An 18,258-nucleotide genomic window follows, 5' to 3' on the forward strand; every position below is an offset into this window, starting at 1 on the left:
AGGTGGATTGATTCTGACCATGCCATCAGACTGAGGGAGAGAAGAAGAAACTGGACTATGTCCAGCAATTGTGGTCTACATAGTTGCTATCATAAGCAAACCATGGACTTACATGTACCCATATCTCCTCCTGTTGTGCATATATTCTCTCCAGGGCCTGCATCAAACTCACTGTAAGAGCAGTTAGTCTCTGAAATGATAAGTTTCTATAATTCATAAATCTCATATTAATTTCACCAAAGACAGTATGATGGTAAAAGCACATGTTATGTTGCATAACTGAGGATATACTTATAATATATTCAATAATTCCAAACCATACCCAGAATATAATGACATATAAATGATAAATGAATATAAATACCTAATAATATTAGACATTATTACATAATCTTCTTTGAGCAAGTAAACACATTATCTTACACATGAATTCTCTATCTAGTATAACAGTAACAGATAGTTAAAGTGATAATCAATTTATCAAAAAGAAATGACTCCAATCAGCAAGACTCAATATTCAATATGTCCATTGATAGATCAAGCAATAGGTTTCAATAACCCTTTTTTTTTTTTTAAAACATAATCCCATAAACCAACTCATTAACCCATGGTTCTTTCAAAAAAAATTGTGGTAGCTTTTGAGGCCCAGTGGCCCTATAGCATATACTTAAAATATCTTTGAAATTCACTCAGTTTACAAAATTGAGTTAAAAAGAAAACAAAAGAAACAAAAGTCAAAAGCAAAACAAAAACAAAAAAGCAAAAGGTTTGCTAAGTATCCTTTTGTGCTCATGAGGAAACTTAAGTATGTGGTGAATTCCAGGCCTTTTCAATGCCTTTCCAAAACAAAACAAAAAAGACAGTTTCAAGGAACAAAGGGTAAGTAGGGGGAGGGGAAAGGGGGAGGAGAGATTGAGGTAGGCCAGAAAACAAGGCCATGTGCTTTAGTGTTTTACCTGCAGAAGGAAAAGCTTGTTAAAGTTAAATTATTATGCTGCTAGAGTTTTGGGGTATACCACATTGTGCATGCCAAAGGGGCAGGAGTTTCCAAATTGTCATTGATTTTTCTAATGCTGTCATAATGTTCTCTATGGTAGAAAATGTGGAGTTCTTCAGCATCAGCTTTGTCTATGCCACAGATAGATAATAATAATAATAAACCATAGGGACTTATTCAACTGATGAATGATTATATTCAGCTGGTTATGTTTAACAAAGGCTACAGTCATATCATTGCCACCCGACCTACCAGGTTGTCTCAATTCAGCAACATATTCTTCAAAAGGAGAGTCATTCACTCTAAAAGGCTCAAAATCAGTTCTATGTATAAGCATATAAGAAGCAGATTCTTGTCTATGTCTGAGATGATTTCTAGGGTGGCCTTCCAGCTGATCCCCCAGGGCCCTAAAAAAGACAACTTCCATCTCCCAATACCTTACGAAGACTGAGTCTCAGAGCATGTAACTGATTTGTAGGATTATCAAATGGGAATAGTCTATTGTCCCTGGGCTCTGTTAGGGTTCTTTGTTCTTTAACAGCTGCTATTTTTACTTTTTTTTGCTCTTTAGCATCTGCTTGAGTTTTATTTGAAATTTCTTTACCTATAAATGATGCAGGCTTTACATGAGAACAATGAATTCAAGATTCTTTTCCTCCAATTTTAATAGCAGTAGGAGTTGTCAATAATACCTGAAAAGGTCCCTCCCAAGTGGGCTGGATCCCACTGGTTCACTGAAAATTCTTAATATATACATTGTCTCCAGGATTTAAATCATTCAAGGAAAAATCTAGAAGACCAGCTTGTACAGCAGCTCCTGCCTCATGGAGTTCACATACCCTAGTTTGTAATTCCTGTGTATAGGAGGCAACAGAAGTATCACCTCCCACCAGTGATGTATAAACTGGGGAAAAAGTTTTAGCTTGGATAGGAGGGTAACCAAAAAGCATCTCATAAAGAGATATGTGAAGTTCTCCTCTTGGTCTACTGTGTAGATAGAATAATGCCAATGGTAGAACATCAGGCCATTTGAAATAGGTTTCAGTACATAATTTGCTAGTCATACACTTAAGCTCTTTATTCATATGTTCAACCTGGCCTGAACTTTGTGGGTGGTAAGGTGTATGGAATTTTGGAGTTACCCCCAAGACAGAGTAGATTTGGGATAAAACAGAACCCATAAAATGTGTACCTTTGTCAGAATCAATTTGGGCTGGTGGACCAAAGCGAGGAACTATCTCTTTAAGAAGAATCTTGGCAACAAAGGCGGCTGTGGCTCAGGGGCTGGGAGATGCCTCCACCCACAGTGAGTTGGTCAACTATAACAAGGCAAAATTTATAATGTCCTGCCTTTGGCATTGTAATATAGTCAATTTGCAAGTGCTCAAAGGGTGTTTATGCTAGAGGACGTCTTCCATAAGCTTTGGCCTTGAAAGCATGCTGCTTATAAGAATGACATGTGGAGCAGTCCAAGCAGAATCGAGATGCTGTGTTAGTCACACCTGGTGCTATCCAGATCCTCTTAATAGAGTCCACAATGCCTTGTGTACCAAAATGGCCTTTTTTGTGAACAGAGAGGCATACCTGGTGATAGAATTTCCGGGGAAGAAGTAGCTTACCTTCCAGAGACACTCAGACGCCATTGATCTGTTTTGCCCTAAATTTCTCCATTTTTCCACTTCTAAATCATCATAAGTTAGGTTGGGAGGAATATCCTCAGAAGGTGAGAGGTTAAACACATGTTCAGGAGCTTCTAAAGCAGCGAGCTTGGCTGCAGAATCAGCTCATGCATTCCCCTCTGAAACAGGATCACTATTCCCTGTGTGGGCAGGGCAATGTACAATGGCTAGGGTAGAGGGCAGTTTCAGGGCATCTAGGAGGTCCTTGATAAGTTCCTCATTAGCAATGGTCTTGCCGGAGGATGTTAAAAAAAAAACTCTTTGTAGCCAAAGCATGCCCACCAAGTGGCATATCCCAAAGGCATATTTCAAGTCAGTAAAAATGGTGGCACTCTTTCCTTTGGCTATAGTACAGGCTTGTGTGAGAGCCATAAGTTCAGCACCTTTTGAACTAAAATGGGAAGGCAGAGAAGCTCTCCAGACAATATAATAATCAGAAAATACAGCAGCTCCAGTGAAACGGGTCCCCTCTTTCATAAATGAAGAACCATCTGTATAGAGGACAATATCAGGTTTCTCTAAAGGTGTATCCAAAAGATCATCCCAGGGTTTCTCAGCCATATCAACTAAAGAAGCACAGTCATGCAATGGCTCCCCTGAGAGTGGTAAGTTAGGGAGCAGTGTATCTGGGTTAAGGACTGTGCAGTGTTTTAGAGTGATATTCTCATTACCCAACAGGACTACTTCCTACTTAGCCAGCCTTTGATCTGAAAAGGCTTGTGTCCTATGAGGTAGCAAGAGAGCCTCTACTTCATGAGGGCATCGCACGATTAGAGGGTTACCTAGGACCAAATCAGAGGCTTTTTCTACCAAAAGGGCTGTGGCCACCACTGCCCTAAGGCAAGGGGGCGCCCCAGATGCTACAGGGTCCAGTTGGGTTGAATAGTAGGCTATGGGACCTTGGTTGGGTCCCAGTGGTTGACTCAGAACTCCAGAAGCCACCACCACGTAGGGGCAGCTATGTGGCTCAATGGATAGAGCACCGGCCTTGGAGTCAGGAGTACCTTAGTTCAAATCTGGCCTCAGACATTTAAGACTTACTAGTTGTGTGACCCTGGGCAAGTCACTTAATCCCAATTGCCTCACTAAAAAATAAAAAATGAGGGAGCTACAGTTCCCAATTAAAAAAAAAAAAAGAGTCATCAATATATTGTACTAAAGTGGAGACTTTAAAGGCAATGGAGGCCAGATCCTGCTGTAAAATTTGGGAAAATAATGTGGGACTGTCTACAAATCCCTGTGGGAGTCTAGTCCAGGTCCACTGTGTATTTTTCCAAGTGAAAGCAAATAAATATTGGAAGTCCTCATGTACTGTTATGGAGAAAAAGGCAGAGTAGAGGTCTCCCACTGTGAAGCACGTAGCATCACATGGTATGGAAGACACTATCGTGGCAGGGCTTGGAACTATGGCATGTCTTGGTATAACATAAGGGTTTATCGCCCTAAGGTCTTGTACAAAATGATAGAAAGGTTTACCATCTGGCCCAGGCTTGGGTTTTTTTACTGGCAAAATGGGAGTATTGCATGGAGAATGATAATCACCTGAAGGAAGCAAAACATGTGCTTCCCACCAGGTCCAAGACGCCTCCAGAAATGCCCTGCCAAAGAGTGCAAACTCCTTGAACACGGCCCGCCTCCTGGAAGTCCCCTCCCTTCCAGTCAAGTTCTGTTTTTTCCTCCCCCAAAAGGGGAGGTCCTTCTCAGTAGCATACATAATCTCAGGGTGGGCCATGTGTGGCCCCTCCCAAATGATTCAGCTAAAACTTTCGATATTAATCTTTACCACAAATAATTTTTACCATAGTTCCTTTCTTCTCTCCCATTTCCTTCATAAATATATATTGCTATTTCTTTAAGTCTGTCAGGACTCAAACTATTCCAGCCAGGACATTGCTTTTTAAAATATTTCTGGATTTCTGGTAAGGACTGGTATACAAAATGAGAACAGATAATATGGGCATCTCTAGGGTCTAATGGGTCTAGTCCAGCATATTGTCTGGCATGCTTACACAACCTGTCATAGAATCTATTAGGTCTCTCATTAGGCCCCTGAACTGTATCTATAAATTTTTGCCAGTTATCAGTCTTTCTAATACAGGATTCTATTGCCTTCAGCAATGTTTCTCGTGTATCTTTCAACATATCAAAATGCTTAGGGTCATTGGGGTCTCAGTCAGGATCTTGAATAGGCCACCCAATATCAACCTTTCTGTGGCTTCCAGGTCATTAGCCACAGCTATTATATCTGCTCTTTCCCCTAGGGACAATATTGTTTCCATAAGGTCAGTAACATCATTCCAAGTGGGCTGATATGCTCTAAAAATTGTCCTAAACTGGCTGATACCTGCTGTGGGATCCTCATCAAATTTAGGAGTAATTTGTCTCCATGCAACCAAATCCTTGGGTGCAAAAGGTGTTTGTTGTCTGAGCTTATGTATAGTACCTTTTTGACCATGGGTGAGGATCTCTTGAAGGGGAAAAATCTTTACTTTCTCTGTCTCTTCTACAGGGGAATCATTTCTTTCTTTCTTTCTTTATTTGTTTGGTTGGCATGGAGAAAATAGAGGGAGAGGGAATAGGAGTTGGGTCATTTGGAATTTCAGTCTGAACAGCCTTGGATTCAATCTTGGGTTTGGATTGAGTTGTATTATTGGGCGTTTCGGTTTGGGTGGCCATATTTTTAAGTTAGGGTCTGCATTTTCTTCATCTTACATTTTTAATATTATAATTTTGCCTAGATTTTCCAATAAAGTGAATGTTCAGGTGAACATTTGCGTAGGGTTCTTTGCAAATGCCTCACTGTTTGGGGATTAAATGACCCATCTTTTGGCCATTCTTCCTGTAATTCCTCATGCCTCATAAAACACAGTCTGATAAGTTCTCAAACTGGCCAATTTCATTGACTAGTAAAACTAAAGCTACAAAAGGGGTACTTAGGAAGTTTAAAAGATCCATTTGAAAATTTATACTGAAAACAGCTGATACTTTGCAATTTAGGGGGACAGGGGAGGGGAAATCTTACCCAACCAGAAGATCAGAAGACAAATGTTCAGTTTTCCTCTTCGTGGTTAGCCAAACTGTGTAATTTAAAATTCTAAATGTGGGTCCTAATCTGTCCCCCAAGTTTTGGGTCAAACTGACTAAAATCACTGATAAACAAGTTTAGGTTTTTTAAGGGTTTATTGAAAAACAGTAAAAGAAAGAGAAAGATTGAGAACAGATTTCCTATAACCTGACAATCTCCCCCTTCTGAAGTCCTCTCTGCCACCACACCAGTGTCTCATAGCCAAAGAGGCCCAAGCAAGTCCTCTGCCTCAGCTTCCTGCTTCCTCTTCCCCTCCCAGAAATGGGAGGTTCTTCAAGCTGATTGACTTAGTGTCATTCAAATTCATTAAGTACCCTTAAGTACCAGCCAGATGTGCTTACAATCTAGTGAACTAGAAGTCAAGCAGTAATCCAGTCAGCAGTCAGTCACCTTATCCAATTCAGTCAGTTTAAATTAATCTCCCAGTGGGCCCTTGAGTATCTGCTAAATCTCATCTGTCACATTCCATTATCTTGACACAACATTAAATTGATCGCAGTTCACATTCCCCTTCAAAGGTGTACCCTTGGAGTACTACCCTTTGGGACTGCCTACTATGCCTTCTTTTCTGTCAAGAGAAAGGGGATAGGATTGAATTCTCATATGGCTTTCTGTCTGAAAACTTTCTCATTTTTTTTTCCATAAACAGGACTTCCAGTTTTTAAACCAGATGTGATCTCTCTGCTGGAGAGAGGAGAAGCCCCCTGGATTCCAGAAGTCCCAAGAAGCACATGTTCAGGTGAGGCAGTGAAAACCAGGAAGTAAATGTTAAGGAATACTTCAGCTGATCAGTTAGTGAGCAGCATATTTGAAATGTCAAAAAGGGAGTCCTCATCTTTCACTTAAAGAAGTCACTTTGGGGCAGTTAGGTGGTACAATGGATAACACACCAGCCCTGGAGTCAGGAGGACATGAGTTCAAATCTGGCCTCAGACACTTGACACTTACTAGTGTGTAATTTAAAATTCTAAATGTGGGTTCTAATCTGTCCCCTAGTTTTTTGGGGGAAACTGACTAAAAATAACTGATAAGTCAGTAGGTTTTTAAAGGGTTTATTGAAAGATAGTAAAAGAAAGAGAAAGATTGAGAACAGATTTCCTATAACCTGGAAATCCTAACCTTCTTAAACCTCCCACTCCTGAAGTTCTTTGCCACCACGCTGATGTCTCACACCAAAAGAGGAAGAAGACCCTCACCAGCGCCCACTTCCTCCTTCATGTTCCCCTCCCAGAAATGGGAGGTTCTTCAAGCTGATTGGCTAGTGTCATTCAAATTCATTGGTTCACTGGACATGAAGGTGGTCTCAATGTAAAGTTCAAAGTTTTTAGCTTCTGAGAACAATGCCTTTCTTAAATACCTTTAAGTACTAGCCAGATGTGCTTACAATCTAGTATGCCAGTCAGCAGTCAGTCCCAATTCAATCAGTCTAGATCAACCTCCAGGTAAACCCCTGAGTTCCATTATCTTGATGCATTCCCCCTTTGTTTCTTAGAGGAACAGGGTGTGTTCTTTGATGAAACACACCCTATGCTGACAAACAATATGTTAATAACAATATAGAAAAAGGAGAGAGGAAAGTTTTGTCCAGAGGGGCAGTCCCTCATAAACCAGCGCTTTGACACTGGCCTGCAGAGGGAAGGCCTCTGCAGAGAATACATGTTACAAATGGTGTATATAATAACAGAAGGGAAAAAGAAAAACAACAAATCAAAACTGTTCATTCAAAGTCTTTGAGATCTTGTCTTCTTGGAGTGGTGGGATGTCATCCAGAAAACTGGACTCTGGTTGTCTCTGGACTCACTTCTTTAGCTGTTGAACTGCTGGATTTTCACTAATTCTTAGCATAGCAATGATCAAATTAAACAGTGAGAGTTCTTCACAATATAACTCATACTCAAACTTTATATATATATATATATATGTGTGTGTGTGTGTGTGTGTATATATATATGTATGTATATATATATGTATGTATGTATATATAAAATATTACATTCCCTCCCCTTTTGGAGGATTTATACCCATATAATACAGAGTTGAGGTAGTTATGCAATCTATAACACTTCTTACCACCATGTGTCTGGATTAAGGCCAAATATAGTAATGTGTCTATGATACCTGAAAATGTTATGGAAAGGTTATCATACAACATCTCATGGTTCTGAGACATCCAGCAATTGTGCTAGGCCACAGGTGGATGCATTCCGACCATGCCATCAGACTGAATGAAAAAGAAAACAAGTTAAGTTAAACGAGGTGCATGTGTTAGAGCTTCCATGACACCAGGATATTTTAGGAAGGAGAGAGGAAGAAACTGGATTATGTCCAGCAATTGTGGTCTACGTATTCACCATCACAATTAAACCATGGACTTACATGTACCCATCTCTCCTTCTGTTGTACATATGTTCTCTCCAGGGCCTGCATCAAGCTCATTGTAAGAACAATTGGTCTCTGAAATGATAAGTTTCTATAATTCATAAATCTCATATTAATTTCACCAAAGATGATATGATAGTAAAAATGCATGTTATGCTGCATAACTGAGGATATACTTCTAATATATACAATAATTCCAATCCATACCCAGAGCATAATGATATATAAATGATAAATGAATGTAAATAGCTAATAATATTAGACATTATTACATAATCTTTTTTGAGCAAGTAAACCACATCATCTTGTACATGAATTCTCTATCTAGTATCACAATAACAGATACTTAAAGTCATAATTGATTTATCAAAAAGAAATAAAACTTCGATCAAGACTTAATATTTAATATGTTCATTGATAAATCAAGCAATAGGTTTCAAGAATCCTTTTTATTGTTTTTTTAAACATAATCCCACAAACAAGCTCATCAAACCCATGGTTCTCTCAAAAAAGAAAAATTGTGATAGCTTCTGAGACCCAATGGCCCCACAGCATATACTTAAAATATCTTTGAAAATTCACTTAGTTTACAAAATTGAGTTAAAAAAAAACAAAAGAAACAAAAGTTAAAAGCAAAACAAAAAAGCAAAAGTTTTGCTAAGTACCCTTTTGTGTTTATGAGGAAACTTAAGTATGTGGTGAATTCCAGGCCTTTCCAAAGCCTTTCAAAAACAAAACAAAAAAAAGAGGGTTTCAAGGAACAAGGCTTAAGTAGGGGGAGAGGGAAAGGGGGAGGGGAGATTGAGGTAGACCAGAAAACAAGGCCATGTGCTTCAGTGGTTTACCTGCAGAAGGTAAAGCTTGTTAAAGTTAAATTATTATGCTGCTAGAGTTTTGGGGTATACCACATCATGCATGCCAAAGGGGCAGGAGTTTCCAAATTGTCATTGATTTTTCTAATGCTGTCATAATGTTCTCTATGGTAGAAAATGTGGAGTTCTTCAGCATCAGCTTTGTCTATGCCACGGATTTACCATAGGGGCTTATTCAACTGATGAATGATTACATTCAGCTGGTTATGTTTAGCAAAGGCTACAATCATATCATTGTCATCCCACATGCCCGGTTGTCTCAAATTAGCAATATATTCTTCAAAAGGAGAATCATTCACGCTAAAAGACTCAAAATCAGTTCTATGCATAAGCATATAAGAAGCAGATTCTTGTCTATGTCTGAGATGATTTCTAGGGTAGCCTTCTAACTGATCCCCCAGGGCCCTAAAAAGGCAATTTCTATCTCCCAATACTTTTTTTTTTAGTGAGGCAATTGGGGTTAAGTGACTTGCCCAGGGTCACACAGCTATAAGTGTTAAGTGTCTGAGGCTGGATTTGAACTCAGGTACTCCTGACTCCAGGGCCAGTGCTCTATCCACTGTGCCACCTAGCTGCCCCTATCTCCCAATACAGTCTCAGAGCATGTAACTGATTTGTAGGATTATCTGATGGGAATTGTCTTTTGTCCCTGGGCTCTGTTAGGGTTCTTTGTTCTTTAACAGCTGCTATTTTTACTTTTTTTTGCTCTTTAGCATCTGCTTGAGTTTTATTTGAAATTTCTTTACCTATAAATGATGCAGGCTTTACATGAGAACAATGAATTCAAGATTCTTTTTCTCCAATTTTAATAGCAGTAGGAGTTGTCAATAATACCTGAAAAGGTCCCTCCCAAATGGGCTGGATCCTACTGGTTCACTGAAAATTCTTAATATATACATTGTCTCCAGGATTTAAATCATTCAAGGAAAAATCTAAAAGACCAGCTTGTACAGCAGCTCCTGCCTCATGGAGTTCACATACCCTAGTTTGTAATTCCTGTGTATAGGAGGCAACAGAAGTATCACCTCCCACCAGTGATGTATAAACTGGGGAAAAAGTTTTAGCTTGGATAGGAGGGTAACCAAAAAGCATCTCATAAAGAGATATGTGAAGTTCTCCTCTTGGTCTACTGTGTAGATAGAATAATGCCAATGGTAGAACATCAGGCCATTTGAAATAGGTTTCAGTACATAATTTGCTAGTCATACACTTAAGCTCTTTATTCATATGTTCAACCTGGCCTGAACTTTGTGGGTGGTAAGGTGTATGGAATTTTGGAGTTACCCCCAAGACAGAGTAGATTTGGGATAAAACAGAACCCATAAAATGTGTACCTTTGTCAGAATCAATTTGGGCTGGTGGACCAAAGCGAGGAACTATCTCTTTAAGAAGAATCTTGGCAACAAAGGCGGCTGTGGCTCAGGGGCTGGGAGATGCCTCCACCCACAGTGAGTTGGTCAACTATAACAAGGCAAAATTTATAATGTCCTGCCTTTGGCATTGTAATATAGTCAATTTGCAAGTGCTCAAAGGGTGTTTATGCTAGAGGACGTCTTCCATAAGCTTTGGCCTTGAAAGCATGCTGCTTATAAGAATGACATGTGGAGCAGTCCAAGCAGAATCGAGATGCTGTGTTAGTCACACCTGGTGCTATCCAGATCCTCTTAATAGAGTCCACAATGCCTTGTGTACCAAAATGGCCTTTTTTGTGAACAGAGAGGCATACCTGGTGATAGAATTTCCGGGGAAGAAGTAGCTTACCTTCCAGAGACACTCAGACGCCATTGATCTGTTTTGCCCTAAATTTCTCCATTTTTCCACTTCTAAATCATCATAAGTTAGGTTGGGAGGAATATCCTCAGAAGGTGAGAGGTTAAACACATGTTCAGGAGCTTCTAAAGCAGCGAGCTTGGCTGCAGAATCAGCTCATGCATTCCCCTCTGAAACAGGATCACTATTCCCTGTGTGGGCAGGGCAATGTACAATGGCTAGGGTAGAGGGCAGTTTCAGGGCATCTAGGAGGTCCTTGATAAGTTCCTCATTAGCAATGGTCTTGCCGGAGGATGTTAAAAAAAAAACTCTTTGTAGCCAAAGCATGCCCACCAAGTGGCATATCCCAAAGGCATATTTCAAGTCAGTAAAAATGGTGGCACTCTTCCCTTTGGCTATAGTACAGGCTTGTGTGAGAGCCATAAGTTCAGCACCTTTTGAACTAAAATGGGAAGGCAGAGAAGCTCTCCAGACAATATAATAATCAGAAAATACAGCAGCTCCAGTGAAACGGGTCCCCTCTTTCATAAATGAAGAACCATCTGTATAGAGGACAATATCAGGTTTCTCTAAAGGTGTATCCAAAAGATCATCCCAGGGTTTCTCAGCCATATCAACTAAAGAAGCACAGTCATGCAATGGCTCCCCTGAGAGTGGTAAGTTAGGGAGCAGTGTATCTGGGTTAAGGACTGTGCAGTGTTTTAGAGTGATATTCTCATTACCCAACAGGACTACTTCCTACTTAGCCAGCCTTTGATCTGAAAAGGCTTGTGTCCTATGAGGTAGCAAGAGAGCCTCTACTTCATGAGGGCATCGCACGATTAGAGGGTTACCTAGGACCAAATCAGAGGCTTTTTCTACCAAAAGGGCTGTGGCCACCACTGCCCTAAGGCAAGGGGGCGCCCCAGACGCTACAGGGTCCAGTTGGGTTGAATAGTAGGCTATGGGACCTTGGTTGGGTCCCAGTGATTGACTCAGAACTCCAGAAGCCACCCCACTTTGCTCATGTACAAAGAGAGTGAAGGGCTTACTGTAACCTGGGAGGCCTAGTCCAGGTGCTGATAGCACGGCCCGCTTTAATTCTGTTATAGCTGAGAGATGTTGGCTTTCCAGCTGCAAAGGCTCTGGGACATTATTTTTTGTTAAGGATATCAGGGGTTTAGTGAGCTCCCTGAAAGAAGAGATCCACTGTCTGCAGAACCCTGTAGCTCCCAAAATGGCTGTTAACTGCTGCTTAGTAGTGGGGGCAGAAAGTTGTTGAATGACCTGGATTTGCTTAGGAGAAACAGAGCGAGTTCTAGCAGCCAGAATAAATCCTAAGTATTCTACCTGGGGCAAACACTATTGTACCTTTGACTTGGACACCTTGTGGCCTCTCTTGTGTAGTTCTGGTAATAAGTGAAGGCTATCTTCCTGACAGATTTCAGCATTAAGTGAGGCTAAAAGTATGTCATCAACATATTGTACTAAAGTGGAGACTTTAAAGGCAATGGAGGCCAGATCCTGCTGTAAAATTTGGGAAAATAATGTGGGACTGTCTACAAATCCCTGTGGGAGTCTAGTCCAGGTCCACTGTGTATTTTTCCAAGTGAAAGCAAATAAATATTGGAAGTCCTCGTGTACTGGTATGGAGAAAAAGGCAGAGTAGAGGTCTCCCACTGTGAAGCATGTAGCATCACATGGTATGGAAGACACTATCGTTCTAGGGCTTGGAACTATGGCATATCTTGGTATAACATAAGAGTTTGTTGCCCTAAGGTCTTGTACAAAACGACAGACAGGTTTACCATCTGGCCCAGGCTTGGGTTTTTTTACTGGCAAAATGGGAGTATTGCATGGAGAATGATGACATGGAACAATAATACCCTGGCTTTTCAAAGCCACAATTACAGGGTTGATTCCTTCTATAGCTTCTTTAGAAAATGGATACTGTGGAATAGATAGGGGTGGTCCCCCTTTAACTTTAAAGGTAACAGGCATGGCAGATTTAAGGAGCCCCACCTCAGTAGGGGATGAGGCCCATAAAGACTCAGGAATATCAGAGGGAATTTTGGATACATCCCCTACTGATCCTTGAGCTTCTGTAAGCAAAATTGGTAATAAATGAACAGTATCCTCTGGCAATTGTAGGGAGACAGCCCCATCTGGAGCACAAGATATGGTTGCTTTGAGCTTACATAGGAGATCACGACCTAATAAATTAACAGGGGCATCAGGCATAAGTAAGAATGAATGGTCCACTGTTAAGGGCCCCACAGATACCATGTGAGGGGTTAATTTTGCTACTCTTTGGGCTTTTCACGAGACTCCTACCACATTCAAAGATCCTACAGCTTTACACCCAGGGTCTGGTTTACTCACTAATACTGATTTAGAGGCTCCTGTATCTAGCAGACAATCATAATATGTGTCCCCAACTTTGAGGGTCACATGAGATTCGTTGATCTGGGATGGTGAATGGACTGATACAAGGGCATTCAAAAAAGTCCAGGTCTGGGAATTTGTAGCTTTCAGTATTTATTTTCCATCCCTCCCCTTGGTCTCATCAATCCTGTGCCCCTCTCTGAGGGAGTCCATGGTCACCCTGATTCTGGTTCTGTCTTTCTGTACCTCCCTGATAGGGTCTGCAGTTATTCTGATACTGTCTCTCTGTATCCCCCTGAAAAGAGTTATATCCATTTTGATTCTGCCTGTAACAAGGCCTATAATTACCTCGGTTGTTTGCTTCCTGATAAAAGTTTCCATAATTATTCTGTTTTCCCCCAAAAAAGTCCTCAAGGCTCTTGGCCACAGCCCTCTTAAGTTCTTGATTTCTAGTCCTACATTCCCTCAACAAGTGCCCTTGTTTCTTGCAGTACTCGCAAAATCTAGGGGGTTGATAGCGATTTTCAACTGTCCAGCTTCGCTGCCTTGTTGTTTCCTGTACTGGAGCTAAAATGTCCTGTTTGTTCCTTTCTTCTCTCTCATTTCCTTCATAAATACATGTTGCCCAATTGCCTCACCAAAAATATATATATATGTTGATATTTCTTTTTTTTTTTTAATTTTTTTTTTTTTTTAGTGAGGCAATTGGGGTTAAGTGACTTGCCCAGGGTCACACAGCTAGTAAGTGTTAAGTGTCTGAGGCCGGATTTGAACTCAAATACTCCTGACTCCAGGGCCAGTGCTCTATCCACTGTGCCACCTAGCTGCCCCATGCTATTTCTTTAAGTCTGTCAGGACTCAAACTATTCCAGCCTGGACACTGCTTTTTAAAATATTCCTGAATTTCTGGTAAGGACTGGTATACAAAATGAGAGCAGACAATATGGGCATCTCTAGGGTCTAATGGGTCTAGTCCAGCATATTGTCTGGCATGCTTACACAACCTGTCATAGAATCTATTAGGTCTCTCATCAGGTCCCTAAACTGTATCTATAAATTTTTGCCACTTATCAGCCTTTCTAGTACAGGATTCCATTGCCTTCAGCAATGTTTCTCTTATATCTTCCAACATATCAAAATGCCTAGGGTTATTGGGATCCCAGTCAGGGTCTTGAGTAGGCCACCCAATATCAACCTTTCCCGTGTCTTCCAGGCCATTTGCCACAGCTATTATATGTGCTTTTTCCCCTGGGGACAATATTGTTTCCATAAGGTCAGTAACATCATTCCAAGTGGGCTGATATGCTCTAAAAATTGTCCTAGGGGGTGGCTAGGTGGCACAGTGGATAAAGCACCGGCCCTGGATTCAGGAGTACCTGAGTTCAAATCCGGCCTCAGACACTTGACACTTACTAGCTGTGAGACCCTGGGCAAGTCACTTAACCCCCATTGCCCTGCAAAAAAAAAAAAAAAATTGTCCTAAATTGGCTGATAACTGCTGTGGGATCCTCGTCAAATTTAGGAGTACTTTGTCTCCATGAAACCAAATCCTTGGGTGCAAAAGGTGTGTATTGTCTGAGCTTACATATAGTACCTTTTTGACCATGGGTGAGGATCTCTTGAAGGGGAAAAATCTACCTTCTCTGTCTCCTCTACAGGGGAATCATTTCTTTCTTTCTTTCTTTGGTTGGCATGGAGGAAATAGAGGGAGAGGGAATAGGAGTTGGGTCATTTGGAATTTCAGTCTGAATGGCCTTGCATTCAATCTTGGGTTTGGATTGAGTTGTATTATTGGGCGTTTCAGTTTGGGAGGCCTTGTTTTTAAGCTTAGGCTTGGAATGATTTAGATCACTTATTGTTTTGGTCTGAGAGGCCTTGTTTTTAAGTTGGGGTCTGGATTGAGTCAGATCATTTATTATTTCCATTTGGGAGCTAGACTCAGATGTAAGCTGGGGCCTGGATTTTACCTATCCTATATTTTCAGTACGATAATCTCTCCTTGCTCTCATCTAGATTTTCCCATAAAGTAAATGTTCAGGTGGACAGTTGCATAGGATTCCTTGAAAATGCCTCAATGTTTGGAGATTAAATGACCCATATTTGGGCCATTCTTCCTGTAATGCCTCATGCCACATAAAACACAGTTTGATAAGCTCTCCTCTAGTCATGGTTGACTTTACTCTTAAGTTTTCCCTTATTCCAATCCATAAGTAGCTTTCCTAATGGGGAATTTTGGGGAATAATCTTCATCCTAATATCATCCATGTCATGCCACATTTTCCATACCACTCAACAAAGCTCCACAAAACCACGAATGGGAATAAAAAAATATTCATTAAATTCAAACTCACCAAGTATCAACATGATCTTTTCCACTTCCCTGATTAGTAAAACTAATGCTAGAAAAGGGGTACTTAGGAAGTTTAAAAGATCTATTTGAAAATTTAAAGTGAAAACAGCCAATACTTAGCAGTACTTTCCAATTTAAGGGGACAGGGGAAGGGAAATCTTACCCAAACAGAAGATCAGAAGACAGAGATTCAGCTTTCCTGTAAGTGTGGGTTCTAATCTGTCCCCCCAGTTTTGGGGGGAAACTGACTAAAAATCACTGCTAAGTGAGTGTAGGTTTTTAAAGGGTTTATTGAAAGATAGTAAAAGAAAGAGAAAGATTGAGAACAGATTTCCTATAACCTGGCAATCCTAACCTTCTTAAACCTCCCACTCCTAAAGTTCTTTGCCACCACGCTGATGTCTCACACCAAAAGAGGAAGAAGACCCTCACCAGCGCCCGCTTCCTCCTTCATGTTCCCCTCCCAGAAATGGGAGGTTCTTCAAGCTGATTGACTAGTGTCATTCAAATTCATTGGTTCACTGGACATGAAGGTGGTTTCAATGTAAAGTTCAAAGTTTTTAGCTTCTGAGAACAATGCCTTTCTTAAGTACCAGCCAGATGTGCTTACAATCTAGTATGCCAGTCAGCAGTCAGTCCCAATTCAATCAGTTTAGATCAACCTCCAGGTAAACCCCTGAGTTACATTATCTTGACACACTAGCTGTGTGACTCTGGGCAAGTCACTTAACCCTCATTGCCCCGCAAAACAAAAAACAACAACAAAAATAAATCACTTTCCTTTCTTTATTCCTGTTTTCTTTTAGGCCACAATAAAACTTCTTTTTCTCTTTTTTCTTCCTTTAAAAAAAACAAAGAAACAGCTTGAAGGGGGCAGCTAGGTGGCACAGTGGATAAAGCACTGGCCCTGGATTCAGGAGTACCTGAGTTCAAATCTGGCCTCAGACACTTTACCCTAGCTGGGTGACCCTGGGCAAGTCACTTAACCCTCATTCCCCCCCCCAAAAAAAAAAAAACCCAGCTTGATAATGTAAGTTCCATAATTTTCTCTAGGCTTGAAATTAGGTTTATCAATCTGTCATTTACAAAAATAACCTGTTTTCCCTTTTTAAAAAGTTAGATGGCGACAGCTAGGTGGTATAGTGGATAAAGCACCGGCCCTGGATTCAGGACGACCAGAATTCAAATCTGGCATCAGACACTTGACACTTACTGGCTGTGTGACCCTGGTCAAGTCCCTTAACCCTCGTTGCCCTGCAAAAAAAAAAAAAAAAGTTAGACATTTCCCAGAGATGACCAGCTCTACTTTTCCAGTAATATCAATGAGATCTCTCCAAGTAATTTAGTAATGGAGCAGCTCTATGTGCTGATTTTATCTTCTTTCCTATCTTGGACTGTAGCTGTCCTTTAATAATGCCTATTTTAGCCTTTTTAGATTTATGATCATTTTTCTTTACCTAGAACTCTGGAAGCTAGAATGTGTCATAAAGCAGTTTACTTTCTCAGAGAGAACAGGGACCATTGACATTTTTCTTTTTCTTTTAGGTTCCTTTAGTCAGGAGACTAAATGGGAAAACAAAGACTCAACTCCAAAGCCTGGGTTTTGTATAGGAGAGCCATCTAAGGAACTTCGGCTCCCACAAGATGGGTACTGGGATTTCAAGTTGGGATCATCTTGGGAATATGATGTTAGGTTAGAGGGGGATGAAGACAACCAGGAAAGACAATCTAGGCAAGTGATATTCATCCCCAGAAAAACTTCTAGTAAGGTAAATGTTAATGAAGGTAATACATATGGTTTCAGTCTGGGGTCAATTCTTGATCCACAACAGCTGTTTGCTACAGGAAAAAGTCTACATCAGTGTGATATGCTTGAAAAAAGCTTCAAACAGTTTTCAGAGCTAATTAAGTGGAATAGAATTTCCTTAGGCAAGAAGCTTTTTAAGTACAATAAATGTAGGAAACCCACCAGTTACCACTTGGACTTGGTTCAGTATGATGGAATACGTATTGGAGAGAAACTTTATGAGTGTAATGAATGTGGGAAAGCCTTCAACTGGATTACACACCTTACTGAACACCAGAGAATCCATACTGTAGAGAAGCCCTATAAATGTAATGAATGTGGGAAAGCATTCAGCAAACACTCCTACCTTAATCAACATCAGAATGTTCATACTGGAAAGAAACCTCATAAATGTAATGAATGCGGGAAAAACTTCAGTCAGAGGGGACACCTCACTGAACATCAGAGAATTCATTCTGGAGAAAAACCTTATAAATGTAACGAGTGTGGGAAGGCCTTTGGCCAGAAGGCCCATCTTACTGAACATCTGAGAATCCACACTGGTGAGAAACCTTATCAATGCAGTCAGTGTAGAAAAGCTTTTAGCCAAAACTCATCTCTTATTCTACACCGGAGAATTCACACTGGAGAGAGACCTTTTGAGTGTAATGAATGTGGAAAAGCCTTTAGCCAGAAGGGACATCTTACACAACATAGGCGAATTCACACTGGAGAGAAACTCTTTGAATGCAGTGAATGTGGGAAGTCTTTCAGCCATGGATCATCCTTTACTTATCATCAGAGAATTCATACTGGTGAGAAGCCATATGAATGTAATGAATGTGGGAAGGCCTTTAGCCAGAACTCATCCCTCACTCTACATTATAGAATTCACACTGGAGAGAAACCCTTTGAATGTAATGAATGTGGGAAAGCCTTTAGGCAGAGGGGAAATCTTACTGAACATATGAGAACT

The 18,258-nt window shown here is 40.6% G+C and overlaps 1 protein-coding gene across 1 annotated transcript in view; it reads left to right on the forward strand.

The window, feature by feature from the left end:
• The window catches only part of LOC122745309 (zinc finger protein 25-like), a 69,411-nt gene that overhangs the window by 18,768 nt on the left and 32,385 nt on the right, over positions 1 to 18,258 (forward strand). Inside the window, exons 6-7 of the mRNA XM_043990523.1 lie at positions 6,411 to 6,500; positions 17,042 to 18,097. Of these exons, the coding sequence (XP_043846458.1) occupies positions 6,411 to 6,500; positions 17,042 to 18,097 (1,146 nt within the window). The remainder of the gene's footprint in view (positions 1 to 6,410; positions 6,501 to 17,041; positions 18,098 to 18,258) is intronic.

The sequence above is a fragment of the Dromiciops gliroides genome, chromosome 1, assembly GCF_019393635.1.
Source record: "Dromiciops gliroides isolate mDroGli1 chromosome 1, mDroGli1.pri, whole genome shotgun sequence".
NCBI lineage: Eukaryota > Metazoa > Chordata > Mammalia > Microbiotheria > Microbiotheriidae > Dromiciops > Dromiciops gliroides.